Here is a 23,326-nt window from a genome sequence, read left to right on the forward strand (position 1 = left end):
AAGCACTCCTGGCCACTGCCTTAACCTGAGAAACCAGGGAGAGCTTTGGGTGCAGGAGCACTCCTAAGCTACATACCTGATTTTTCAGGGGGAGTATAACCCCTCCCAGAACAGGCAGATCGAAACCATCTCTTGGGTCCCAACCCCGCACAGTCAGTACCTCCGTTTTCTTTGGATTCAGCTTCAGTTTGTTATCCTTCATCAAGCCCATTACCGCCTCCAGGCAAGCATTTAGGAAATATACCAATATAGGCAATTTCCGCCTATCTGTGATTCCTGAGTGGCTGGAAATGACTTCTGATGTCATTTCTGGATGCCATTTTAAAGCACAGAGCCATTTTGTGGCTCCTTTTTCTTTTTAAAAAGATTGAAACAAAACATAGGAGGATTTGGGGACATTCCTGGAGACCAAGGTACTATGCTTTTCTGCCCCTCCCTGCCTTTTTAGTGGTGTTTTAAGCTGAAGGAACCCAATCCCCATAGGGTTAAAGTCTCTTTATTCATGGTTTTGTTATCTGCAGTAATTGGCGGGAACTGAACCCCGGAGAATAACAAGAGCCACCTCTATTGATGTCTGTTTTAGGTTTAGTAGGGATTTTATGCTTTTCTTCTTCTTTTTCAGATTCGAGTGGTGTTTGCATTAGTGGCTGTAGTTCAAATTGCTTTGCTGGTTATGTACCGGTATCTAAGGAGCCCAACACTTCAAGGTAAGAACAGTTTTTAAATTTATGCTAACTTTGATGTTCTCTTCCCCTCTCAACTTCCTTTCACTTCTCCATTAAGTTAATGCTTGAAGTTAAACAAATACACAGATGTGAGCTTGCAATTAGGTATCTCAAGTTAGCTCTCAGCTAAGTTAGATTTAATAAACTGTTTAGGCCTGAGACTGGTTACAATTGGAAACAATTTTTGAAAGGGAACTATTTTTAAAATATGATGTTTGTTCACATGATCATTTTGAGGCAGGTAGGAGCCCAGGCAAGATGTTTCCCTGTATGCAACGCACAGGCATCACTTTATCTTGGCTCTGACAATCTGTGTCAGATTGGGAGATAAGGGAGAGGAGAGCTGGTCAAGTGGTAGCAAGCATGACTTGTCCCCATAGCTAAGCAGGATCTGCCCTGATTGCATCTGAATGGGAGACTTGATGTGTGAGCACTGCAAGATATTCCCCTCAGGGGATGAAGCCGCACTAGGAAGAGCAGAAGGTTTCAAGTTCCCTCCCTGGCTTCTCCAAGATAGGGCTGGGAGAGATTTCTGCCTGCAACCTTGGAGAAGCCGCTGCCAGTCTGTGAAGACAATACTGAGCTAGATAGACCAATGGTCTGACTCAGTATATGGCAGTTTCCTATGTTCCTAATCCAGCAAACACACAAGCATGGCTGGTGAGAGTTCCATTGGTGAAACTGGCAGCTGCAAGTCCCACCCCTCCATGGGAGGTTCTCCAAGAGTGTGTATGTATGCCTTCTCAGCATGCTTTGCACTGCCAGCAGCCTGGAAAAGCTTCATGATGTCAGTGGCTGCCCTCCCATTAGCCATGAAGGAGCAAGATGTGGACACAGCACTGCCAAAACTGTGCCCACATCTACTTTGATCATAGAGTGTGCTTTGCAGGCTAGCACATCCACTGATGGTAGCCACCCCTACCACTAGTACTACTACTACTACGATGAAAGTTTTTATACTGCTTTTCGGCAAAAGTTCCCAAAGTGGTTTACATAGACAAATAAACCTAAATAAAGATAAAGATGGATCCCTGTCCCGAAAGAGCTTACAATCTACAAAGAAACATGAGATAGACACCAGCAACAGCCGTTGGAGCGATGCTGTGCTGGGGTTGGATGTTGGACACACCGGGGTCCACTGTGTGCACAGCTCTCTATGTTTTCTCTATGTGGGTGGGGTGGGATGTGGGGTGCTGGATGCTAGGCTGGGTAGAAAAGATGCGAGGGTTCTCACAATTAAAAGATCTGGCTGAGAGGGCTCTTCACCCTCTGTTAAAATCTGGGTAGCTCTGCTGGAAGCTACTGGGGCTGGGAATGGGTTCTGACAATACCACCTCCTACCTAATCTTAACGGTTGTGTGAACCAGCTTATAGAAATACATATGTATTTTGTCCCATACCTACCTCAGTCGGTACATACTTGCCCAAATGTGAAAAGCTTACATTTTCCCCAAGGATTGATTATCAGCTGCAAGCTTTGAAAAGCCTCTGGAGAAAGTTTCCAAAATCTCACTATGATCATTAATACATCTGTGTCCCATTTCTAATTGCACTGGTTACTAATTATGTGTTGGATCTATGCCATGATAGGGATAGCCTAACCTACTTCACAGGGTTGTTGTGAGGAGAAAATTAAGTATGTAGTACAGCGCTCTGGGCTCCTTGGAGGAAGAGCAGGATATAAATGTAAAAAATAAAAATAAATAATAAAAATAATAACCTCAGATTTTTATTGGTGGGGACTATCAATAACTGTGTGCTGGTTTAGATTTCTAGTTTCAACCCCAGCTCCACCAAATCAAATTACAATATCGATTCCTCAGCTAGTTACTTCTTGGAAATAACTTTTTAGAAGTTCTCTAGCTTTTGCTTCCTTTTTGGCCAAATATATATGGAATTTTTAGTTATTCTGCAGCTTCTTTTGCTATGGAATGCTATTGGCCCCTATCTTGGCACCAAAAGCTGGGCCGATTAGCAGTTTATAGAATGGTAATGATTCTGTGAGATATTACAGTTGTCTTCATTACTGTCAGAGAAGCTGAGCCGTGGGCAGCAGTCACTAGGGATGAAAGTCCAATGCCAGGATTGGGAGAACTAAGAGTATGCCAGGAATCAAACCAGATAAATGGTCAGGACAGGAGCCAAGAGTCAGGAACAAGCCAAGGTCTCTTAAGTAAGTACCCTGTAAAGTATGCACTTATCAATCAAGCCTGGTAGAAGATCACAAGCTAGAGGGCCTAGACAGGAACAGAGTGTCAGGAGCAAGCCAAGGGTCAGAACTAAGTTTCTTTCAGGTCAGAGACAGAAGCCAGAAAAACCAGCAACCGCCAGCCAAATCAATCAAAATGAAAACATTTTAAGCAGGGGCATAGCTACCGTTGGGCAACCAGGTTCAAAGAACCCAGGCCGCCTCTCCTCAGGGGCCACGCCTTGCGGCCCTCACACCCCCCGTGTCTGACGTCAGGCGCGGGGGAGGGGTGGTGGTTTAGCTCCCAAGCAGGGCCGCACAGCCCCATTTGAGAGCTGGATGGCCAGCACTGCACTCAGAGCACGGCCAGGAGAGGCTCTCCCTGCTTTTAAGGCAAGGAGAGCTGCTCCTGGTCGCGCTCCGAACACAGCACTGGTCTGGATCTAACTACCATGCAGGCTGAATCTAACTACCATGTGGCCACGTTCGGGAGCCAGACTATGCCCACCGCATCTGACATCAGATGTGGGGGTATGGCTAACCCCCATGTCCAACATCTGATGTGGGGGTGTGGCTAATCCCCACTTCTGACTTGATGTAGGGGGCGGGGCGAGCAGGGCCGCTGTGGTGGCCGAACATGGGCCTCCACTGGCCTGGCTCCGCTACTGATTTTAAGCTCTTGTTAGAAGATGCCAAGTGTGGGGGCTTCCTCAAGAAGGGAATTGCAATGCCACCTTGTCTTTGGTACCTGCCAATTGTATCTCTCAATGAAATTAACTTGATGTTTAACTTTGATGCTGTAAAAAAAAAATACAACTTCTTAAAAAGGCACTCCATGAGTAGTTTCAGTGGTAATAAGCACATTGCCCATTAGGATTATTATTCTGTCTATATTATTATTCAATTTTAGGACCTCCAGGCATGGCGATGCGAGTTTCTCTTTCTCTCCACATCCTGAGTAAAACAAACTTCTTCTATTACTCATTTTTGCTGCTAAGTTTGTACACTGTACTAGGTAAGATGCAAGTAACACTTTATTGGCTGTGCCCATTATGTTTTTAACTGAACTCTGGCTTTGAATTTAGTTAAAAACATACTGCTTATAAAGAACTCTAAATTAAAAAAAAAAAAAAAGGCAAGCAGTGTTATAGTCTGTGAAACTTTTTAAATAATTCTACCTGAACTTGGGGCAACAGCATGTGGACTTCACCTTGCAAGACATAGTATACCAGGCAATTGCATGCTGAATTTCAAAATATCAGACCATAAGAACAGCCCTGCTGGAACAGGCCGAAGGCCAATCTAGTCCAACATCCTGTTTCCCACAGTGGCCTACCAGATGCCTCTGAGAAACTCACAGGCAAGAGCTGAGTCATGCCCCCTCTCCTTCTGTTGTTCCCCTGCAACTGGTGTTTAGAGGCATCTTGCCTCGAAGCTGGAGATGGCCTATAACCATCAGACTATTAGCCATTGATATCCTTGTCTGGCAAGTTAGATTTTTCTGATCACCATTGGTTTTAAGTGATGATCTCAGAGTATTTGTTTATTTTAACCCCACTCTTCAGCCAAAAAGTCTCCCAGAGTGGCTTGTATTTTTTATTTTTTTTAAAGCAGCAAATCGTTACAACAATAAAAGATGGTTTTGGAGGGCAGATTCTGCTTTGATGGCTGCTTCTTCTCTTCCTGCTCTCTGAACAGTTGGTAATTGTAACTTGCCTCTGTGAGGCGAGGAAGCCTTAGCTGAATTAGTAGTATCAGATCGAAATGGAGATCATTACTGCCTGCTCATCTTTCTTCCACTCCACATATTTAATGCTACTGAAATGCATCCAACTATGCCGTGTGCCAATAGAAAAACACCTGTATTGCACAACACTGTTATCTGTCTGACAGTCAAACTCCCATTCCCTTCTAAGCTAAACAGTGCAAAAACCTTAGGAGCTTTTCAGCCCTTATTACTATTTACTGTTGCTATTTAGCACTTACATATGGCACTTCTAGTTTAGCAAAGTGCTTTGTGGTCTTCAATTGACACCCAAACTAAGTAAAGGACACATTAAATTTGGTTCCTCAGGAATAATTTAGTCAAGATGTCAGCTTTTGTGTTTTCCCTGCTACTACTATATTTATATACCGCTTTTCAGCAAAAGTTCTCAAAGCAGTTTACACAGAAGAACAAACCATAACTAAGCAACCCTGATGTGTAAGGCACTATTACTCCCCTGTTATAGAAGAGGACCGAGACTTGCCAATTAAGTCCTTGTCAGAGGTGAGATGCAAGCCCAGGTGTTCAGATCCAAATCCAGCTTTCTAGCTGCTGGCCGTTAAGAAATGTCTATTTGAGAAGAGCAGTTTTAATTAAGCTCCATCTGTGCTAAAATCCCTACACACGTAATAGCTTACTACTTATCAGATGGCATTGTGTAATATTTATTATCACTTGAGAATTTTTAGGAATGGCTTATCAGGTTAGCTATTTCTGTCTCAGTAATTAGGCAGCTGCTATCTGAGGCAAAACTTTTATTGCATTATAATCTGATTGTAACTTTTCCCCCCTATAGGACCCTGGTTTATTGGAGAAATAATAGATGGTCACACAGGCCTCTGTTTTTCTTTTGGGATAACTGTTGGTGGCCAATTCTTAGAAGGCAGTATAACTTTTTTGATTGGAATACTGCAGGTAAGTGTTTCAATACAATAGTTGACAAATAGCTTTTAGCTTGAAATGTTTCCAAATGTACAAGTGTTTGGCAGAAAATGTTGTAATAGTGATCAGCACAATTATTTGTTTTGCCAGTAGTTGGAATGTGATAAGTTGTAATACTTGTAGTAGATTGTATGGGTTTGACCAGTTAATTCAGTACAAATCTTTAATGAGAGCCAACGTAGTATAGTGGTTAGAGTGCTGGACTAGGACCGGGGAGACCCGAGTTCAAATCCCCATTCAGCCATGATACTAGCTGGGTGACTCTGGGCCAGTCACTTCTCTCTCAGCCTAGCCTACTTCACAGGGCTGTTGTGAAAGAGAAATTTAAGTATGTAGTACACTACTCTGGGCTCCTTGGAGAAAGAGCGGGATATAATGTAGTAATAATAATAAATAATAATAATGGTAATTGGCACAGTAATAGACTAAGAGGCTGATAAGGCTACTGTGCTCTTTGATCTTAGAAAACAGTTTAACTGAAACCTGAGGTGACTTGTTGACACCACAGGAGATCTGTTACTGCAGCTTTTCATCTTTCTATGCTTACATGAAAACAAGTTTATGTAGTTGATCACACAGGAGAAACCTTTGTAATTATAGCCTACTATTACCTCCAGAATATTGAGAACAGTTGAAAGCTAACTCATATGGCTGTTGAAAAGTTGTCTGGACTATAGTTGTGTCTGTCTATATTTTTTTTTAATCTTTGGAGATTTTAGAGTTTCTTGGAATACTTCTCAAGTGCTTTAGACAAAAAATAGTAAACAGCAACAAAGCTTATCACCATTACCCACTTAGCAGTAATATCATCACCATTGTATAGATGTTTGTTTAAATTATTGCCCTGTGATTGCCCAAACTTTGTCAGGTTTCCCCCCCACTACTTGATGAAGTTTTCAAGCACTGTAGTAAGGCATTCACCGGAAATGCTGTACAGAACTACAGGACTCTCTTGCAAAGAATAAACTGTGGCAGGACAATACTTGGAAATTTAGAATCTGGATAAAAGTCGCATTTTTAATTCGCATTTGAAAGGAACATTTTCTACCTGCCACCAGATTTTGCTGCCTTCCAAGGTTATCCTGCCCTTTTAGTTGTTCTCCGTTACCAGTGATTTCTAAATGAGACTAAGACTTGGATGTACGGGTGCAGAACTCTGTGAGTGGATTCATAGACCAGTTCCTGTAACAACTTTGTGTGTTCTTTTCCACAATCCAACGTATCCTGTACCTACCTTGAGAAAATAGCAGACTTGTTTGTGTTAATTTCTTTCAGGTGCTCTTTTTTAACCTACCTTTGATGGCATATCTGTGTTGGTGCCTGTTACTGCGTTGCCAAGGGCACTCCTTTCTCTCCCACCTGCGGAATGTCAAATGGTATCAGACTGTGCCTATCCACCTAATTATGGCAGTCCTATTTTGCTGGCAAGTCTTCTCCTGCTACTTTTTGCTGCAGACATATGGAATTCTGGCTTTTTTCCTCTCTCCGTTGAGAACTTGGGTTGTGGGGTTTACCTTATTTCTGACCTACAGAACTTGGACGCTGAAGTCTTCTGTGCTGAGAGCCATTACTGTGAAGATGAAAAACTATCAAAGCTCTTAATGGCTCCTCTTCAAGCAGCTGAAGTACCCTTTCACTCGGTTTGTTAAGTGGTGAAGCTGTGAATATGACTCACATTGCCTGCCTCATGAGTTGCTTCCTTATGATATTTGTTAATGAAGGCCTGTTTTGAATGGCTGTTTTTTTCATGCTAATCAGTTTCAGCTGGGACATAGTAATCGGTTGTGATTGCTTTTACTTTTTCCTGTTTACATATGATGAAAAACACGTAAATCGTGTAGCACTTGTGACTTGATTTTGAACAGTATGGAGGATGTATATTGCAAATAATGCTGTTCAGTGGTAATGGGTACGGATACAATCTGGATATGACCCATCAAAACTGGTCATATTTTCCTTTTTATTTCTTTTCCTTAGAACCCATCCCATACACTTTCAAAACAGATTTTGAAATTCCCTTGGGTTTCAAAAGTGTGTTATTATGTAGCATTGGGACTGCCGTTGGAAAAACAAGTCCAAAGTTGTGCTAGTCGCACCAAATCACATGCTCAGTTTTCTGAATTGTTAAATCTGAAGTGTTTTATGCATGTCTATTTTTCATATCAGCAACTAGTTTGCTATGGAGTGTGCCTGACTTGTACGGCCATGTATGGTCATAATTAATGGCTTACGTATGACGTAGCACTCCATAGATGCAAGAGTGGGGTGTACACACTGCTTCCAAGCCACTGAATAGCCCATCCTTGCGGCTTGCGAATGCAGAGCTGTTCCATGTCTCCTAAAGAGTGTTCCATCGCTGCTGCATTGCTACTTGAATTATTCCTAATGGTGCACTCTTTTGGATGCATGGAACAGCCCCAGATTTGCAAGTAGTGAGGATGGGGTGTTCAGTGGCTCAGAAGCAGTGTCCATTCCTCACACTTAGATCTGTGGGGTGCTGCACAGTAAGCCGCTGAGATTAAGATGTATAGTATCTGCACATCACATAGTCTCAATCCTGTAATATGTGAACTGAACTATACCTCTGTGTGTGCATGTACACACCAAAAGAATGCAGTAACCACAAATACTGTGTCGTTCATCTTGTTCCAAGAAGGACAGAAAACACAAGTGTAAATTCATGCTGTTGTTAATTTAAACTTAAGTTAATGTAGCAAATGTAGAACTACACTTAATAGGAAATATAGCACTACTACTAAAAAGTCAGCGCCATATCTATATTTCCCCCTTTCATAATAATTACCCTGCTTCCACCACACCTCATTCACTACTGCTGTCATATGTTGATTGTTTTCTGTGCCTCTGCCAGCAGTAGTGAATGAAGTGTAGTAGAGGCAGTGATTAGGGATGTGCACAAACAGAGGTTCGTGCACTGGTTCGGTGCCAAGCCCAAGAACTGGCGTGTGGTGCCAGCACACATGGCATCTGTGCATGTGCAGGCACCATTTGCATTGTCAGCAGCACCATGCTGACAATGCACACAGGTGCTTGGGACAAGTGCTGCCGCAGCAGGAAGCTGAATGTGGCAGATCCTGCTCCTCTCTCCATGGCACTGAACCAGTTCAGATGAGGTCAGAACCAGTAGTGAATGATGTGTGGCAGAAGCAGGGAATAGGGATGTGCACGAATCAAGCTTTGTGCACTGGTTTGGTGCCAAACCCAAGAACCTGTATCTAGGAGGGAAATGCACAGCATGTGGACATCGGAACAAGAGGTATGTTGTGCAGCATGTTACAGAAGGGGCCATTTCAGGCAGTGGTACTGTGTTCTGTAATGTGTAGTTTCTTAAGAATTCCTCTCACTTGAATATTAATCTTTTCTAACTTAAGAAGTTTATATTTCAAATTACTTGGAAGACAATATATAAATTAAAGTTGAGTGATACACCAACTATGCTGCTAAATGTACATATAGTTAGATATATAAATTAGTTTTGCAGGATCATGCGATATTTGCTAGGCTGAGCAAATACTTACATGACAGGAATGTAAAGGTCCTATGGGATGCAGGAGCAAGCCACAAGCACTTGGAACATTATGTATGACTGACCGTGTATGTATGTGCGTGTGCACGCACGCTTGTATATGAGTATAAGCCGCCTCTGCATTCATCTTTTGTCCTATAGTAGATGAACTGCATAAGTGAAGTGTATTTGCCTATGAATATATGTACATAAACCCTAAAGTGCAACCTAATTGCAAAATATAAATTAATAAAATAAGGATGTGTGTGGAACTCACTCAACTGTTATAGTTGCTATGTTGTTTTTGCATCTTCATCTCTGATCTTTTGATGTTCTCACTTGAGGATGAGAGTCTAAACAGTTATCTGAGTACTGGGAAAAGGATCTACATAATATTTCAACCCTCATCTTATTTATTTATGGCATTGCTATCCTGCTCTTCCTCCAAGGAGTTCAGAGCAGCATACATGGTTCCACCACCCTATTTTTACCCTCACAACAAGGGTAGACTGAGAAAAAGAATGACTGGCCCAAGGCCACTCTGAACTTCATTAATGAGCAGAGATTTGAACTAGGGATATGCTGAAATGCAATTCAGCTTCCAGATCGCTAGCACAACCCCTTTTAAAACGAGGGATTCTACAGCCTCTTTAACAAGGAGAGTAGTTCCATACCTTCTCCTACTCTGCTTGCTGCCCGTTCTGTAATTCTGGCGCTTCTCCCTGATATCTTTGTGCGCCGATGGGGTGTCTCCCAGCTGCCCCTACACATGATGCTGGCATGCACATGGCCTTTGTGCTTGGAAGAGGTCACTTGCATGGTCAGCAACCACGCAATTACTGCAGTGGTCACACACACATTTGGGTTGCTACTATCTACACAAACACATTAAATTGCAATAATAAAGTTTGCTTGCTGTGTAGTCTTATTTTGTAAATATATTACCTGCTTTCCATATGCCAGTGTGTATATGCCAGTGTGAAGGAAGCATAACGAAACAGCAAGATGACTGCTTGTATACCTACATGGACTATTTGACATGCAGAAAGAGGGCATGCAGGAAAATAAAATATTTTTAAAATAGGTTTAATAGCTGTATTATGATTCAGAAAAGTCACTACTTTGTTGCCCCCATTTCTAAGGTACACTACAACAGTGTGGCACAGTGACAATTTTGTTTTAAAAAGTAGTGTTCAGTCACTAGAGACTAAAGGTGCAGCATTCAAGATTGTGCTCCAGTTGAAAATAAGCTTTACAGAATCATTTACTGCATTAAGGCAACATATGCAGGAAGAAATACACAGGATATACTTAAAGGAGAAACCTGGTTAGAGTTACTATGTGTAAATTCCAGGCCTTATGAAGGATATTAGCAATCTAAGTTTATATTCTTTCAGTTTTGAAAATATAAGTGAATCTTCTACAAGCTCTGCACACAATTGCAAAGTACAGAATTCTGTTTAACACTAGTTAAACATATTAACATTGATACCTATACCAAGGAGAACCCTGTGCCTAGTTCGTGCAAACAGAAGATGCTTTGTCTTCATCGTGGACATCTTGGAAACAGTACAGAGATTTATTCTACTCTGAAATGAACACTATCTGTTTTCCAATGTTGCCCCCACTCATCATAGACTGGAAAGCAGCTACAAGAGAACGAAAAATAAAATAAAAGTGAATCTGTACCTCTTTTTCTTTCCTTTTTTTAAAGTATGAAAGCATTATTAATGGACTTAACAGGAAATCTACTACTAAAACCCATACTTATAAAATACCCAGATCAATGTTGTGCCTGGAGGTTGAATGTAAGCTTGAATACAAATATAAATGAAGTACATGGTAAATTACTGCTTTCCGTAGAATTAGATAACATGGTTGCTTTTCCTTCGTTATACAATCAGCCCAGGGGAAGTAAGGTGGGAAAAGTAGGAGCTGCACACCCCTCATATTTGGACTGACACATTTGTCTGCAGTAGAGGATAACTTGGATGCCTAGGTGTTTCAGATAGGCAAACTGAACAGAAGACATTAGCCTAACAGCGTAAGCAAAATGCCGTCAACGTCCAGCTCCATTTACATGGTACATTTGAGGGCATCTGTGCGCATTTTGCTCTCTAGCAATATATCTTTAGATAGACAGATGATTCTCTGCGGCACACCCGTGGCTATTCCCATGCCTGGCAGCTCTCATGAGAGTTCACAAGCAGAAGGAGGCTGTGGCACCGTGGTGATTGGGCAGTGGGGATTCCATATGCAGATAGAGAGGAGGACCCTGTGATGGTTTAAGGGCAGTTGGAATGCAACTGTTACTGGTCAGAAGATGTTCTTGATTGTAGAGGAGAGGAATCTCTATATATAAAAGGATAGTGGGCAAGGGTCTGCGAAGAGAGGGGTTGTGGGGGAGGGAAGAGTCCCTTTAGAAAAAGGAGACTGCCACTGTGTGAATTAGATAAGGTAACAAGATTTGTTAACTCAGGAAGGAAGGGGAGAGAGAAGGGAGGGGAAGGAAGACAGAGGGGAAGAGCGAGTGGAGGAGGGATGAGGGGAGCAATCAAGTACTAGCGCACAGGTGCTCTGCATGGGTTAAGCTAGTATAATATAATCTCACATCTTTTGACAAAATCATTCACACATCCTTTAGGACTGGCTAAGTCAGTTGAGAGCTGAAGGCTCTGTTTTGCGATGGTTGCAATCTGGCTGATATTAGAGGGTAGCACTGGTCAACAGTTGATCAACCCCATGGGTTTTTTCTTTAGAAAACTGCAAGTTTTATCTTGTCCCTAAGCTTTAACATCTAGGTGTAAGCACTAAGGCAGATCACGCACCAGTCTGTGTCATATTAATATGCTGATGATCCCCAGCTACATGCTTCTATTTCATGTAATTGAGGAGTCCCCAAATACAGTTACTTGCTGAATTAGAGTTAACAAACGAAACCCCACCCAGACAGACAAATGGTAGGCTAACTGAAGTCCAAGCTCTATGTATTGTTAAATGTGTCATTGTCTATATGTGGATAAGGTTCTCATGTGGCTGCTACCTTAAAGTGAAGATAAGCTGAGACATTTAATGTCACATCTAGTTTGGCCTTAAACGAGGAGGGGAGAATGGATTTCCCTGATAGAGGTCATACTCCCCTGAAGAGGGAGCAAGTTGCAGTTCGGGGTGCTCTAGAACCTGTTTCGTTACTGGACTTTCAGATGGCAGTTCTTCCTACCATCTTAGGTTACTGTGCTGGCTTGCTGTATCCCTTTCTCCTGAGATCAGGATTTGGCTTCTGTTACCCAGGCTTTGGTAACCTCCCCCGCTAGATTACTGCAATGTGATTTATGGTGGACTGCCCATGAAAACTGTTCATAAGCTACAACTAGCACGGAATGCCGTGGCTATCTTCTGACACAAATGGACCACATAGTTATGAATTTGACTGCACCAGCTGACTATTTGGTTCCACACACCTTTCAAAAATAATACTTAGCAATGTTATTGGGATATTTGTCTCACACCTCCTCTGTTGGCATTAAGGCAGATGCTGAAAATCTATCCCCACCACACATGTAAGTGGTATAGGAGCTGTTTTTGTTTCATTGCTATATTTCATTGCAAGATCAGGTAAGTGTTTCCAGAAGGGAAAAGAGGAGGAGGGTTGATCTTGTGGTGGCAAGCATGAGTTGCCCCTTTTGCTAAGCAGGTTCCACCCTGGTTTGCATGTGTGAGCACTATAAGTTATTCCCCTTAGGGGACAGGGCCACTCTGGGAAGAGCATCTGCTTACTTGCATGCAGAAAGTTCCAAGTTCCCTCCCTGGCATCTCCAGATAGGGCTGGGAGAGACTCCTGCTTATAACGTTGGAGAAGCCACTGCCAGTCTGAGTAAACAATACTGAGCTAGATGGACCAATGGTCTGACTTGGTATAAGGCTATGTTCCTATGTAAGTTTTTCAGTGTATTAATAGACTAATTTTTTTAAGCTCAGCTCACAAAACAATATCAGATTGTATGGCTTTTTTAAGAAGAGAAAGAGGGCTGTTCACTTTTATGGTTTTAGTTCCTGAGTAACTGGAGAGACTTGTTCCTATGGTGTCCCTCCTTATTTAGTGTTATTGTTGCAGTTGTTCAATATCTATACTAAGAAACTGCAGCTGATGTAGTTTATTGTTCAATATCTATACTAGGAAAGATCATCTGGAGCACTGAGTTGCGTGAAATCAATATGCTGATCAATCAAGCTCTCCGTTTCTTTATCTAAGCATCCAGAAAAGCAATTGTTTCAGCCCACAAACAGTGTCTGGGATCTGTAAGTGAAGGGATGAGAAACTGACAAGAGCTAATGCTGGTGCATTACCCCAATGCTTTTAAATAAGTCATGGTGCCTGCTTTGGGTAGAGCTCCAGCACAGTGGGTTTCTAGCCTTGGAATTCTTCTGCACCCTGCTTTGCTCCTTAAAAACTGCAGCTGTGGCCACCATGACTACCTTTTATCAGGTAAATCTGTGGTGTAGGCTCCAACCATTTTGGAGCAGAAGGATCTTACCCTATTGCTTCACACTATTGCAACGCCTGTGAAGATAGAATACTTAAAAGAAGCTGCAGCTGATGTAGCTTGTCTTCTGATGAATACGGGATGGCAAATCTATTCAGTCTGTTTTGTGGCAACAATATTTATTTATTTAGCAAATTTATATACCATCCCATATAAAAAATGTCCCTAGGCAGCTCACAATATTAAAAAATTAACATAATTAAAACCATTTAAAATACAATAAAAACTCTAAAACTGAAGCTATACAACTCTAAAATCGTAAAACTATAAACCAGAAGCCTGACTAAACAGGTTTGTTTTTATGTCCTTGTTAAAAACATTCAGCGAAGGGGAAACACTAATTTCATTAGGAAGCACATTCCAGAGGCCTGGAGCAACTCTAGAAAAGGCCGGTTTTTGCGTTGCCACCAACCGAGCTGGTGGCAACCACAACTGGACCTCCCCAAATGATCTCAACAGGCGGTGGGGTTGATGAAGAAAGCCGTGTTCTCTTAAGTACCTCAGACCAAGTAGTTTAGGGCTTCATAGATAATAACCAGTAGTTTGTATTATGCCTGGAAACTTATTGAGGTGCTTCTGTGGGGAGAGCGGGCTTCACAGACGAGCAGACACTCATAGCTGGGCGGCTGGATCGGCCACCCTCACGACTGCCAGCTCCGTCATGGAGCCAGCAGGGACTGCGGGGATCGGGGGCCCCTGGAAACTCCAGGATGCCCCACGTGAGTGTGCGAGGCATCCTGGAGAGACCCCCGAGCCCGGGAGACTGCTTGCAGCGTTCCAGCCGGGGGTCTACTCATGTGTCGCCATGCGCTGCAGCGGCACACGAGCAATGAAATGAGATGAACGGAGTGCTCACTCCATTAACCTCATTTAAGGGGAGGGTGGTTTAGGCAGGCTAGCCATCTTGGTAGCACGAGGCTTGCCTGCAAGCCTGGTGGTTCCCACGACCACTGGAAAGCAGGCTAAGCTCCCTTAGCCCACTTTCCAGTGACTGTGGGAACAGCTTCATTGGCAGCCAGTGTAGTTCTTTTTAAATGGGTGTAATACGATCTCTTCAGGCAACCCTGGAGACCATGATGGCTTCTGCATTCTGTACTAACTGCAGTTTCCAAACTGCGTACAAAGGCAGCCCAACATAAAGCGCATTGTAGTAGTCAAGCCTGGATGTTACCAGCATACACACCACTGTTTTAAGGTCATTTATCTCCAGAAATGAACATAGCTGACATATCAGCCAAAGCTGATAGAAAGCACTCCTGGCCACTGCTACAACCTGAGAAATAAGGGAGAGATTTGGGTCTAGAAGTACTTGGAGACAGTATGGAGCCTTGTGGGACTCCATACCAGAGCTCTTGTTTGAAGAGTCTTCAAGCTACACCATCTGGAACTTACCCAAGAGGTAGGAGAGGAACCACTGTAAAGCTGTGCCTCCCACTCCCAACCCCTTCAGGCACCCCAGAAGGATACCATGGTCGATCGTATTAAAAAACCGCTGAGAGATCCAAAAGGATCAAAAGAGTCACACTCCCCCTGTCAATTCCTAATTGGAGACCAACCAACAGGCCGACCAAGGCCATCTCAATCCCATAGGCTGCCCGAAAGTCAGTTTGAAATGGGTCCAGATAATCTGCTTCCTCCAAGATAGCCTGGAGTAGAGATGCCATCACCCTCTCAATCACCTTGCCCAACCATGGGAGATTGGAGATAGGCCTATAATTGCCCAGTTCTGAGGGATCAAATGCAAGCCTCTTCAAGAGTGGTCTAATAATTGCCTCACTGAAACAAGGAGGCATCCTGCCCTCTCTCAGAGAAGCACTAATGATCCTGTCCAATACTGGCTGCTTCAGCTCCTCAGGACCAAATTCCCACTGCTAGTGCTTTAAATTCTTCCATGGTCCAGGACCAGCATGCCTCTCACTCAAGAAACCCTCATGCTAATTAAGATCTTTTGATAAATATCTGTTCCATTTATCCTATGTAAGGTAAAATCAACAGCTAGAAACAGGGCCTGTGCCACAATTACCCAGAGGCTCTGGAATAACTTCCCTATGGGGCTCAATATAAAGTCCTCCCTTCTGGAGTTCTGAAACAACTACAAGCCCCACCTGTTTTGAATGGCTTTTGGAGGCTGATTTGCGTGCTCTAGATAATACTTTTTGGCTGCTGTGTTTTTAAATCCAGCTATAGTTCTATTATGTTTTTATATAAACTGCCTTGAACATGGGAAATGCCATATGTAAACAGCACAATGCAATCCTATACACAATAACTTAGGAGTAAGCCCCACTGAGCTCAATGAGACTTATTTCCAGATAAAGATGCATAAGACTGAACTGTTAAAATATGTCTTCCAATGACCCTCATATAAATAAAGCACAATATTTCACAGTTAAACATGGGGAAATATTTCACAGTTAAGCATTCTACTTCCCAACTACCCAAAATCCATTTTTGTCAGCTTGTGCAGTGACAGCCAATATTTACAGATTTCAAGGTATGATGCAAATATTTGAACTTCAATATTTTCATCCATTAAAAGCGCACCTTCTTTTATCTTTTTATTTTAAAAAGGACCAGGTAATGCACACAAGCATTCAGTCAAATCAATACCCAGGAAATTGAAAAGGGGGAGAAAGACTTCATATACCAATACAATAGAACATGCTGGTTCATTTTAGGGATAATCAGGTAAAACTGGCACTGTAATCAGGGCTGTCCTTAAGGCAAGGCAAGCATAGTGACCACTCCAGGCCTCGCTCTTTTAACCCCCATTAAAATTAACTGGAAGGTGGCCCCGCACAGGCTGATTTGCCTCAGGCCCCACAGCCCACCAGAGCTCGCAAAGGATGGTCTGGACTCTAATCTACAAACCAGTTAAGCTAAAATAGATGGCCTGCAGCAGAAGCTGATAATGCATCTTTTGTTCAGTTTAGGGCCCACTTGTACACAATCACCTCCCACCACCACCCACAAAACTAAAAATATGTCCATAGATATAGTCTATTAAGATTTGTATGGTTATATTCTCTTTTGCGAGTTAATATGTTAACCTGAAAAGCTCATTTAAAACATGTAATGAAAATGGATTACAAAAATTACTTATTGCTTAATATCTGGTACAATATTTGGATTTAAGCAACTTTTGGTTCCACAGACAGCTATTAAGATGTTTCAACACAACATTAGATTGTTTAAACTGAAATAGCTAAAATAAGAAGAAATAATGAAGTTACTATGGCATGCTGAGGACAGGCAACACCTTACCTCCAATGTTTTCCAAGCCTTTCACTTCAGTCTCTCTGACCTGTCAAAAAAAGATCAAAGTGTTTCTTTTATTCTCCTGTTTTGTTTCCTAAATGTGTTCATAAGGTTTTCAGTTAAGAGGATATGAATGTGGTTAATTAAGAAGTTAACTTGAAGTGGTTAATCAAAATAAGTACTCTGAACCACATCTAATCTTCTTGATTAAATAGTTATCTTGCCCAATTAGACATCTTTGAAAAAGCTTCTATTCTCATTGTAGACAGAACTCAACAAGTTATTCATGGAGATACAAAGACACCTGCACAAATGATGACCCATCAGGTTTTTAACCTACCTTCAGTTTTCCCTCTTTGATCCACTGGCAGAGCTGCATAGTACTAGCTTGAAATTTCTCCATGTAGTTCAAAACGAGAAATCTTTCCCTGTGACAGAGTGGAATGGAAATGTCATTGATTAGATAGTGATGATTGTAAAGGAGTTCAAGAAGGGCCATTTGATACTGAATTTTGTGTGGAAAGGGGAAGTAAAGGTAAAGTCAAGTCAATTTCAACTCCTGGTGCCCACAGAGCCCTGTGGTTTTCTTTGGTAGAATACAGGAGAGGTTTACCACTGCCTCCTTCAGTATGAGATGCAGTATGAGATGATGCCTTTCAGCATCTTCCTATATCGCTGCTGCCCAATATAGGTATATACCATTGGGGATTTGGAACCGGCAACCTTCTACTTGTTAGTCAAGCATTTCCCCACTGCACCATTAGGTGGCTTCAGAAAGGAGAAGTACAGTATTGTTATTGCTAGTTACTAGTTCAGAATAGCAGATTAGCTGTTGTTTTTAGCCCTTACAATATATTAATCCTTTCAGTGCAATCCTAGGAACATAGGAAGCTGCCATATACCGAGTCAGACCATTGGTCTATCTAGCTCAGTATTGTCCACAAACTGGCAGCAGCTTCTCCAAGGCTGCAGACAGGAATCTCTCTCAGCCCTATTTTGGAGAAGCCAGGGCAGGAATCTGAAACCTTCTGCTCTTCCCAGAGCAGCTCCATTCCCTGAGGGGAATATCTTACAGTGCTTACACTTCTAGTCTCCCATTCATAGGCAACCAGGGCAGACCCTGCTTAGCTAAGGGAACAAGTCATGCTTGCTAGCACAAGACCAGCTCTCCTTCCCACTTACAATCATTACATTTTCCTATTACAATCTTATGTAGGTTTACTCAGAAGTAAGTCCCACTGTGTTCAGTGGGGCTTACTTCCAACAAAGTATTCAGCCTTACTTAGGAGTAAGTCCCACTGATCACAGAGGGACTTCCTTCTAAATAGACATGCACAGGATTATAATAAGCGTACCGTAACAGGTATGAATCAGGAAAACAAAATTTGCAACAGAGAGAAAGTATGCAGGCTGCCATCTTTGTCATGGATTGAAGCAGAGAATATTAAGGTGATCTGCTGCACACACAGGCAAGAATGTCTTTTTAAGAAGAGTGAGCAATGCTGATTCAATTGGTCAAAAGTATTTAAAAGTATGAAGTTGCAAATGCACCTGAAAGTATATGGTAGCCTATATTCACAATCAGGGTCTACCAATGTCTGTGAATATGGAAAAGCCAAGCAAGGCTTGAAGCTAAGTGTGATCAAACCTTGGAGACTGAGCTATAGCTGAGTTGCAGAGCAAACACTTAACATACAGAAGGTCCCAGGTTCAGTTCTTGACATTTCTAAGTAAAGCTTGGAAGGGCTCCTACCTGAACGCCTGGAGAGCCATTGCCAGTCAGTCCACTAGATGGCGGAATGGTCTATCAGCACAAAGCAGTCTCATAAGAACCTCTTTGTCCCTCCAGAAGCCACACGTGATGGCGTGACTTTTAACTCTTACTGTGACTTCCTCAGTGGCTGCTGATAAGCATGGACTCTGAACAGGAAACACCTGCCTTACTGTTGCAGTAAACCCATATAGGTATGCATTCCTGTTCCTTGCCTCACTTTTGTTCTTATCTTGCTTTTTTAATTTTCTTGTCTACCACATTCCTGCCTAATATTTCAGTCTCCTGTTCACTCCCTAACTTTACACACACTCAGCTCTTCTGGATAGCAGATGGCCACAAACAATGCACAGGTTCGCCATCTAATACCCTTTCATTCTGCAGTTCATATACCTGGAATCAATTCTTAGCAGGGGCGTAACTAGGTTGGAGTGGGCCCTGAGACAAGATTCTTAAATGCCACCCCCCCCCCCCGCCGTCACCGCTTACCTCTCCTTCCTCTGGCTGGATGTCTCTGCTAACGATCCCAACTAGTTGCAAGGTATAGATAACACGAAAGCAGAACCAACTAATACAACAGATTTGTGATGGCGTGTTGATACCAATTGCTGTTTGAATCACAATTATCTCCCCCGCTGGCCCGCTCCATTAACAAGCCTTAAATGGTGTTTGCTCATCAAGAGAACCAGAACCTGGGAGCACAGGCGGAGGAGGTGGCGGCGGCATCACTGGGGGGGGGGGAGAGGCAGCCCCCCCTGCCCCAGACAAGAGGCGCCCCGCAATTAAAGTTGCGATGAACATACTCCTAAGCAGACATGTCTGCGATGACACTGCCAGAGTTCTTGTTAGAAAAGAAAGCAAGCCTTCACGGATCCCCGAGACGGGATTACTCCATCATCATATACAGAGCAGCAGCACAGTTGCTTCGTGCTTTTGAGTACTACCTTAACTCACAAATTGGAGGAGCCTGTAGCTCATTCGCCTGATGCTATCCTAACACGCAGAATATCAGAGCCCAAACAAGCCTCGTGGGGCGTTACTACCGCCAACAGATAGGATAGCCCTTCACCAGGCTCCGCTCAACACCGACCTGAGCCAAAGGCTAGTCGCCCTAAGCCTCAGCAACGCCCACAAGAACACTGACAGGAAGAACGAGACAGAGAAACCCAACCGAAGCCCTGCCTCCAGGATATCTCTCTGTGGCCCGCTTCTCACTCAAGGTCCCCTGAAGCCGAGGCTAGCTAGTCATTGCCTGATATATTTTTCCTCTCTTTAACGAAGCCTCTACCTCAAAGAAAGCCACTCCGCCCTCTTCCTCTCTCCCACTCTGAGAGGCTTTCTCTGCTGCCAGTCGCTTTTGAGTCCCGTCTCCTGGCTGAGCTGAGAGCTGGGAATTGGGCGGGGCTAAGGTTAGGCTTAGCCGAGACCCTGCGAGTTTATCTGGCTTCTCTGCACGGAGCAGAGAACCTGCCGTGAGCTTTCCAGGGCTGCCTCCTCGGCGGCGGAAGATCAGGTAGGCGCTGGGTGGGGGGGAGCCTCTGAGGGGCCCCCCCAAGGCGGGGGGCCCCGAGACAACGGCCTCCCCCTGCCTAATTGTAGTTACGCCCCTGATTCTTAGCATGTATATAGCACTTTGAGTGCTGGAAGCAGTACACACATTTCTTCATTGACTAGAGTTCCATATTAGCTGCCCCTTCATTCATAGAGTTCAAGCACTTGAGTCAGTGTGGTGTAGAGGACCAGAGAGATCCAGACTCAGCCATGAAGTTCACTAGGTGACCATTAAGCAGCTACTCCCTCAGCCAAGCCCACCTCACAGGGTTGCTGTGAAGATAAAATGGGAGGAACTATGTACGTTGCCATCATCTCCCTGGAGGAAGGACAGGATAAATATTTTATTCTTTCCAGTGTACATACTTCCTCACCAATGATCTTAGCTAGATTTTGTAAAATACCTAATTGATATCTATATCCAAGTAAATATAAAAGTGTCCTGTTTTCATAATGATGTTGAAGCATGAAGATCTAGAAAATGTTTAGAATCCCCTTAGAGTGGGGATTCTCAAGACTGGGCTCCCAGATGCTGTTGGACTAGAACTCCTCTCATCCCCAGTTCCGTTGGCCTTTGGGATTATAGAAATTGTAGGCCAACAACTCTGTCTGGGGACCCAAGGTTGGGAACCCCTGCCTTACAAGCAAAAGCCTTAGCAACAGGTCCCAGAAGCTGTGACTTCTGTATTCAGATCAGGTGGTAACTAGAAGATATACCTGGTTATATTCTGCTTCTTCCTTATTTCTTCCATGGCAGGAGGTAGAGGGGGAGGATAAGGCACATCCTTGTTGTACTGGGAGATCTGGCCACATAAGATAATATGGCTATTTGGCTTCATCTGTTGGAGACAAAATAGAATGAAGGTCACTACTTTTCTACCTAACCACAAATCTTTCTGTTACATGATGTACATAAGCAATTTTATATTTTGCCCCTACAAAATATGGGCTACCCCTCAGGGTAAGTGTTCTTAGAAACAAAAATCTGATGGATGGAAAACAGGATTGGCCAACAATGCACTTTTGAACAACACACTTAATATATACTATTAATAGAGTAATAATTTGTCACACACTACCTTCAAGGAAACTCCTATATGGATTCTTTTCCCCCCAGGAAAACCTTCACAAGTTACAGAGGATTTGGGAACATATTATATGGTGCATATTCAGTTCACACTGGGCTCTGGCCAGTCTTATTAGACCTCCCATGATTTGAGTGCACTCTAGAAAATACCCTGAATTCCCCAGAAACTATGTATTACAGTGACAGATTTAGATTGGTGAGCAAACTATCTTGAAGAGAGGTTTGAATATCACTGCTAATCGTCTCCTAGAGGAACCCCTGACTAGCTTCCACAGAATCCCAAGGTTCCTCAGAACACAGTTTCAAAATCCATTTAACAGAGTATTAAATGGCAAACAGTTAAATGTGCCAATTAAGAGAACAGTCCAAAGGAACAGTGTGTGTTTATTATGTGTTATGAAACAGAGCTAAAAAAAACATTCAGTTCATCTGGCCTACATTCTGTTACAAGCACCAGAACTGTACTCCTGTTTTTTACTCTTCTAAATGAAAAGATAGGAGTGAATTTTTATTTAATCTATCCTCAGGTGAACCAGCCCAAGGGAGGGTGGGAACAAAAGAAAGCTTCTTTCCAATCATAGAATGTATGCCACAAAACATTGGAAGCTTTTTCTTAAAGATGACTAAAAACCTGGTATTCCATGAAATACCAGCATAACACAGAAGGGTAGGGATAGGCTGGCCATTATTTTGATTTATTCATACTAAAGTATGTATGAATAGACTTTACCAATGTACTCTATGCACTTGATATAATTAAAGTCCAGCCTACCTCAGTGTGCAAAAATGTTGTTGGGAGTTTGACCTTTTTGTGGCAAAATCTAAGAAATGTGTTCTGAATCTTTGGAAGTTTCTTAATTATTGTTTAATTTAAGCCTCATAATTCCACATTCTCAGGAACCTATATCTAGATGAGCTGCAGGATTACAACTTCCAACGAAATAAAAGAGACATTCCTTTAAAGCAAAGATTCAGGAAATGAATTGGCATTGATGCGGGAGATTGCCTTGCAGTTCTTGGTCACTTTCTAAATATGTCTAGAGAAGTGCTTCTATATAGGACTGTGGCAGGAGAGGGAATATGACTGCACAGCCTCCAAGGAACAAACTATAAGCCAACCCAAGAATGAGAAAGAAGTCCTCCTCCTCCTCACCAGTACAAAAATATTGCAGTGGATTCTCAAAAAAAACATCCCCATAACAAAAGCATTAATTGAAGGAAGATGCAAATACTGTAATCAACAAATGGAAAATAAACGTGCACAAATATCTGTAAGCTTTCCCCATGGGGGAAATAGCAGCTTTGGGAGCATGGGATAATTTTCTTGTCCAGTGCCCACAATCCCAATCCAAATCCCCAACTCAACTATGGAAGATTCAAGCATAGATCTTCCACTAGCATGTCTAGTTGCACCCTCATTCACTGAACTATCAGGGCAGAAACCTGTAGTGCTGGTTTCTAACACGCTTAAGAGCTGTGTGCCCAATGGCTGATGGGAAACACTGCTTCCTGCAAATGTAAGCTTTGCAGTAAGGGATGGGAAGCCATGAAAAGGGAGTTGGAGTTGGATATTTGCATTGTTCATGTCAGTTTAAAATTATCTGAAAGCTTAAGAAAGAAACTTTATTTCCTTCCATAGCATTCAAGAAATTTCACAAGTACATCACAACCAAGTTGCTGCTTCGGCAAGGTTGTAGAGAACAAACTCACTTTATCTACCAGTCAGATGAATTTATAGTAAACTGCAACTACGGATGTGCACGGGCCTCTGGACAGGTCTGAACAGTCAGTGGTTTGGCCAGTTTGAAAGTGGCGGTGAGGGGAAAACCTTTAAAGGCGGAGGAAGATCACTTATCCCCACCCCCGCTGCATTTCCTCCACCAGTGCTCTCTTGAAAACCAGGCCAGCAGGACGGCAGCGTACCTCTCTGCTGCCCCATTCCCTCCTCGGTCTGGAAGTGACCAGAAGTACC

General features: G+C 42.9%; 2 protein-coding genes and 1 long non-coding RNA gene across 13 annotated transcripts in view; 2 read left to right on the forward strand and 1 right to left on the reverse strand.

The window, feature by feature from the left end:
* The window catches only part of TMEM62 (transmembrane protein 62), a 44,241-nt gene extending 34,811 nt beyond the window's left edge, over window positions 1-9,430 (forward strand). Inside the window, exons 11-15 of one of the 6 annotated variants that reach the window (XR_008313872.1) lie at window positions 623-707; window positions 2,761-2,898; window positions 3,824-3,928; window positions 5,058-5,593; window positions 6,896-6,925. Coding sequence is in view for 4 of the 6 variants with exons in the window: in XM_053286106.1 (XP_053142081.1) it covers window positions 623-707; window positions 2,761-2,898; window positions 3,824-3,928; window positions 5,475-5,593; window positions 6,896-7,222 (774 nt within the window). In the remaining 2 variants the exon portion in view is untranslated. Of the gene's footprint in view, window positions 1-622; window positions 708-2,760; window positions 2,899-3,823; window positions 3,929-5,057; window positions 5,596-6,895 lie in introns of those variants that run through there. The other 5 variants (XR_008313873.1, XM_053286106.1, XM_053286108.1 and 2 more) reach the window with 5 other exon arrangements.
* A 783-nt stretch (window positions 9,431-10,213) lies between these two features.
* Window positions 10,214-23,326, reverse strand: part of PTGR2 (prostaglandin reductase 2) — a 28,714-nt gene continuing 15,601 nt past the window's right edge. For all 6 annotated transcript variants that reach the window (XM_053286116.1, XM_053286115.1, XM_053286114.1 and 3 more), the window contains 4 exons: window positions 20,985-21,106; window positions 17,286-17,373; window positions 16,952-16,991; window positions 10,214-10,792 (listed from right to left, as the gene is read on the reverse strand). In XM_053286116.1, coding sequence (XP_053142091.1) covers window positions 10,728-10,792; window positions 16,952-16,991; window positions 17,286-17,373; window positions 20,985-21,106 — 315 coding nt within the window. In that variant the 3' untranslated portion in view covers window positions 10,214-10,727. The remainder of the gene's footprint in view (window positions 10,793-16,951; window positions 16,992-17,285; window positions 17,374-20,984; window positions 21,107-23,326) is intronic.
* LOC128340674 (uncharacterized) lies at window positions 11,489-23,285 on the forward strand. Its single transcript, XR_008313874.1, has 3 exons — window positions 11,489-11,600; window positions 18,795-18,910; window positions 22,252-23,285. It is a non-coding gene; the product is annotated as an uncharacterized LOC128340674 (long non-coding RNA).

This window comes from Hemicordylus capensis, chromosome 1 (genome assembly GCF_027244095.1).
Source record: "Hemicordylus capensis ecotype Gifberg chromosome 1, rHemCap1.1.pri, whole genome shotgun sequence".
NCBI classification, from domain to species: domain Eukaryota; kingdom Metazoa; phylum Chordata; class Lepidosauria; order Squamata; family Cordylidae; genus Hemicordylus; species Hemicordylus capensis.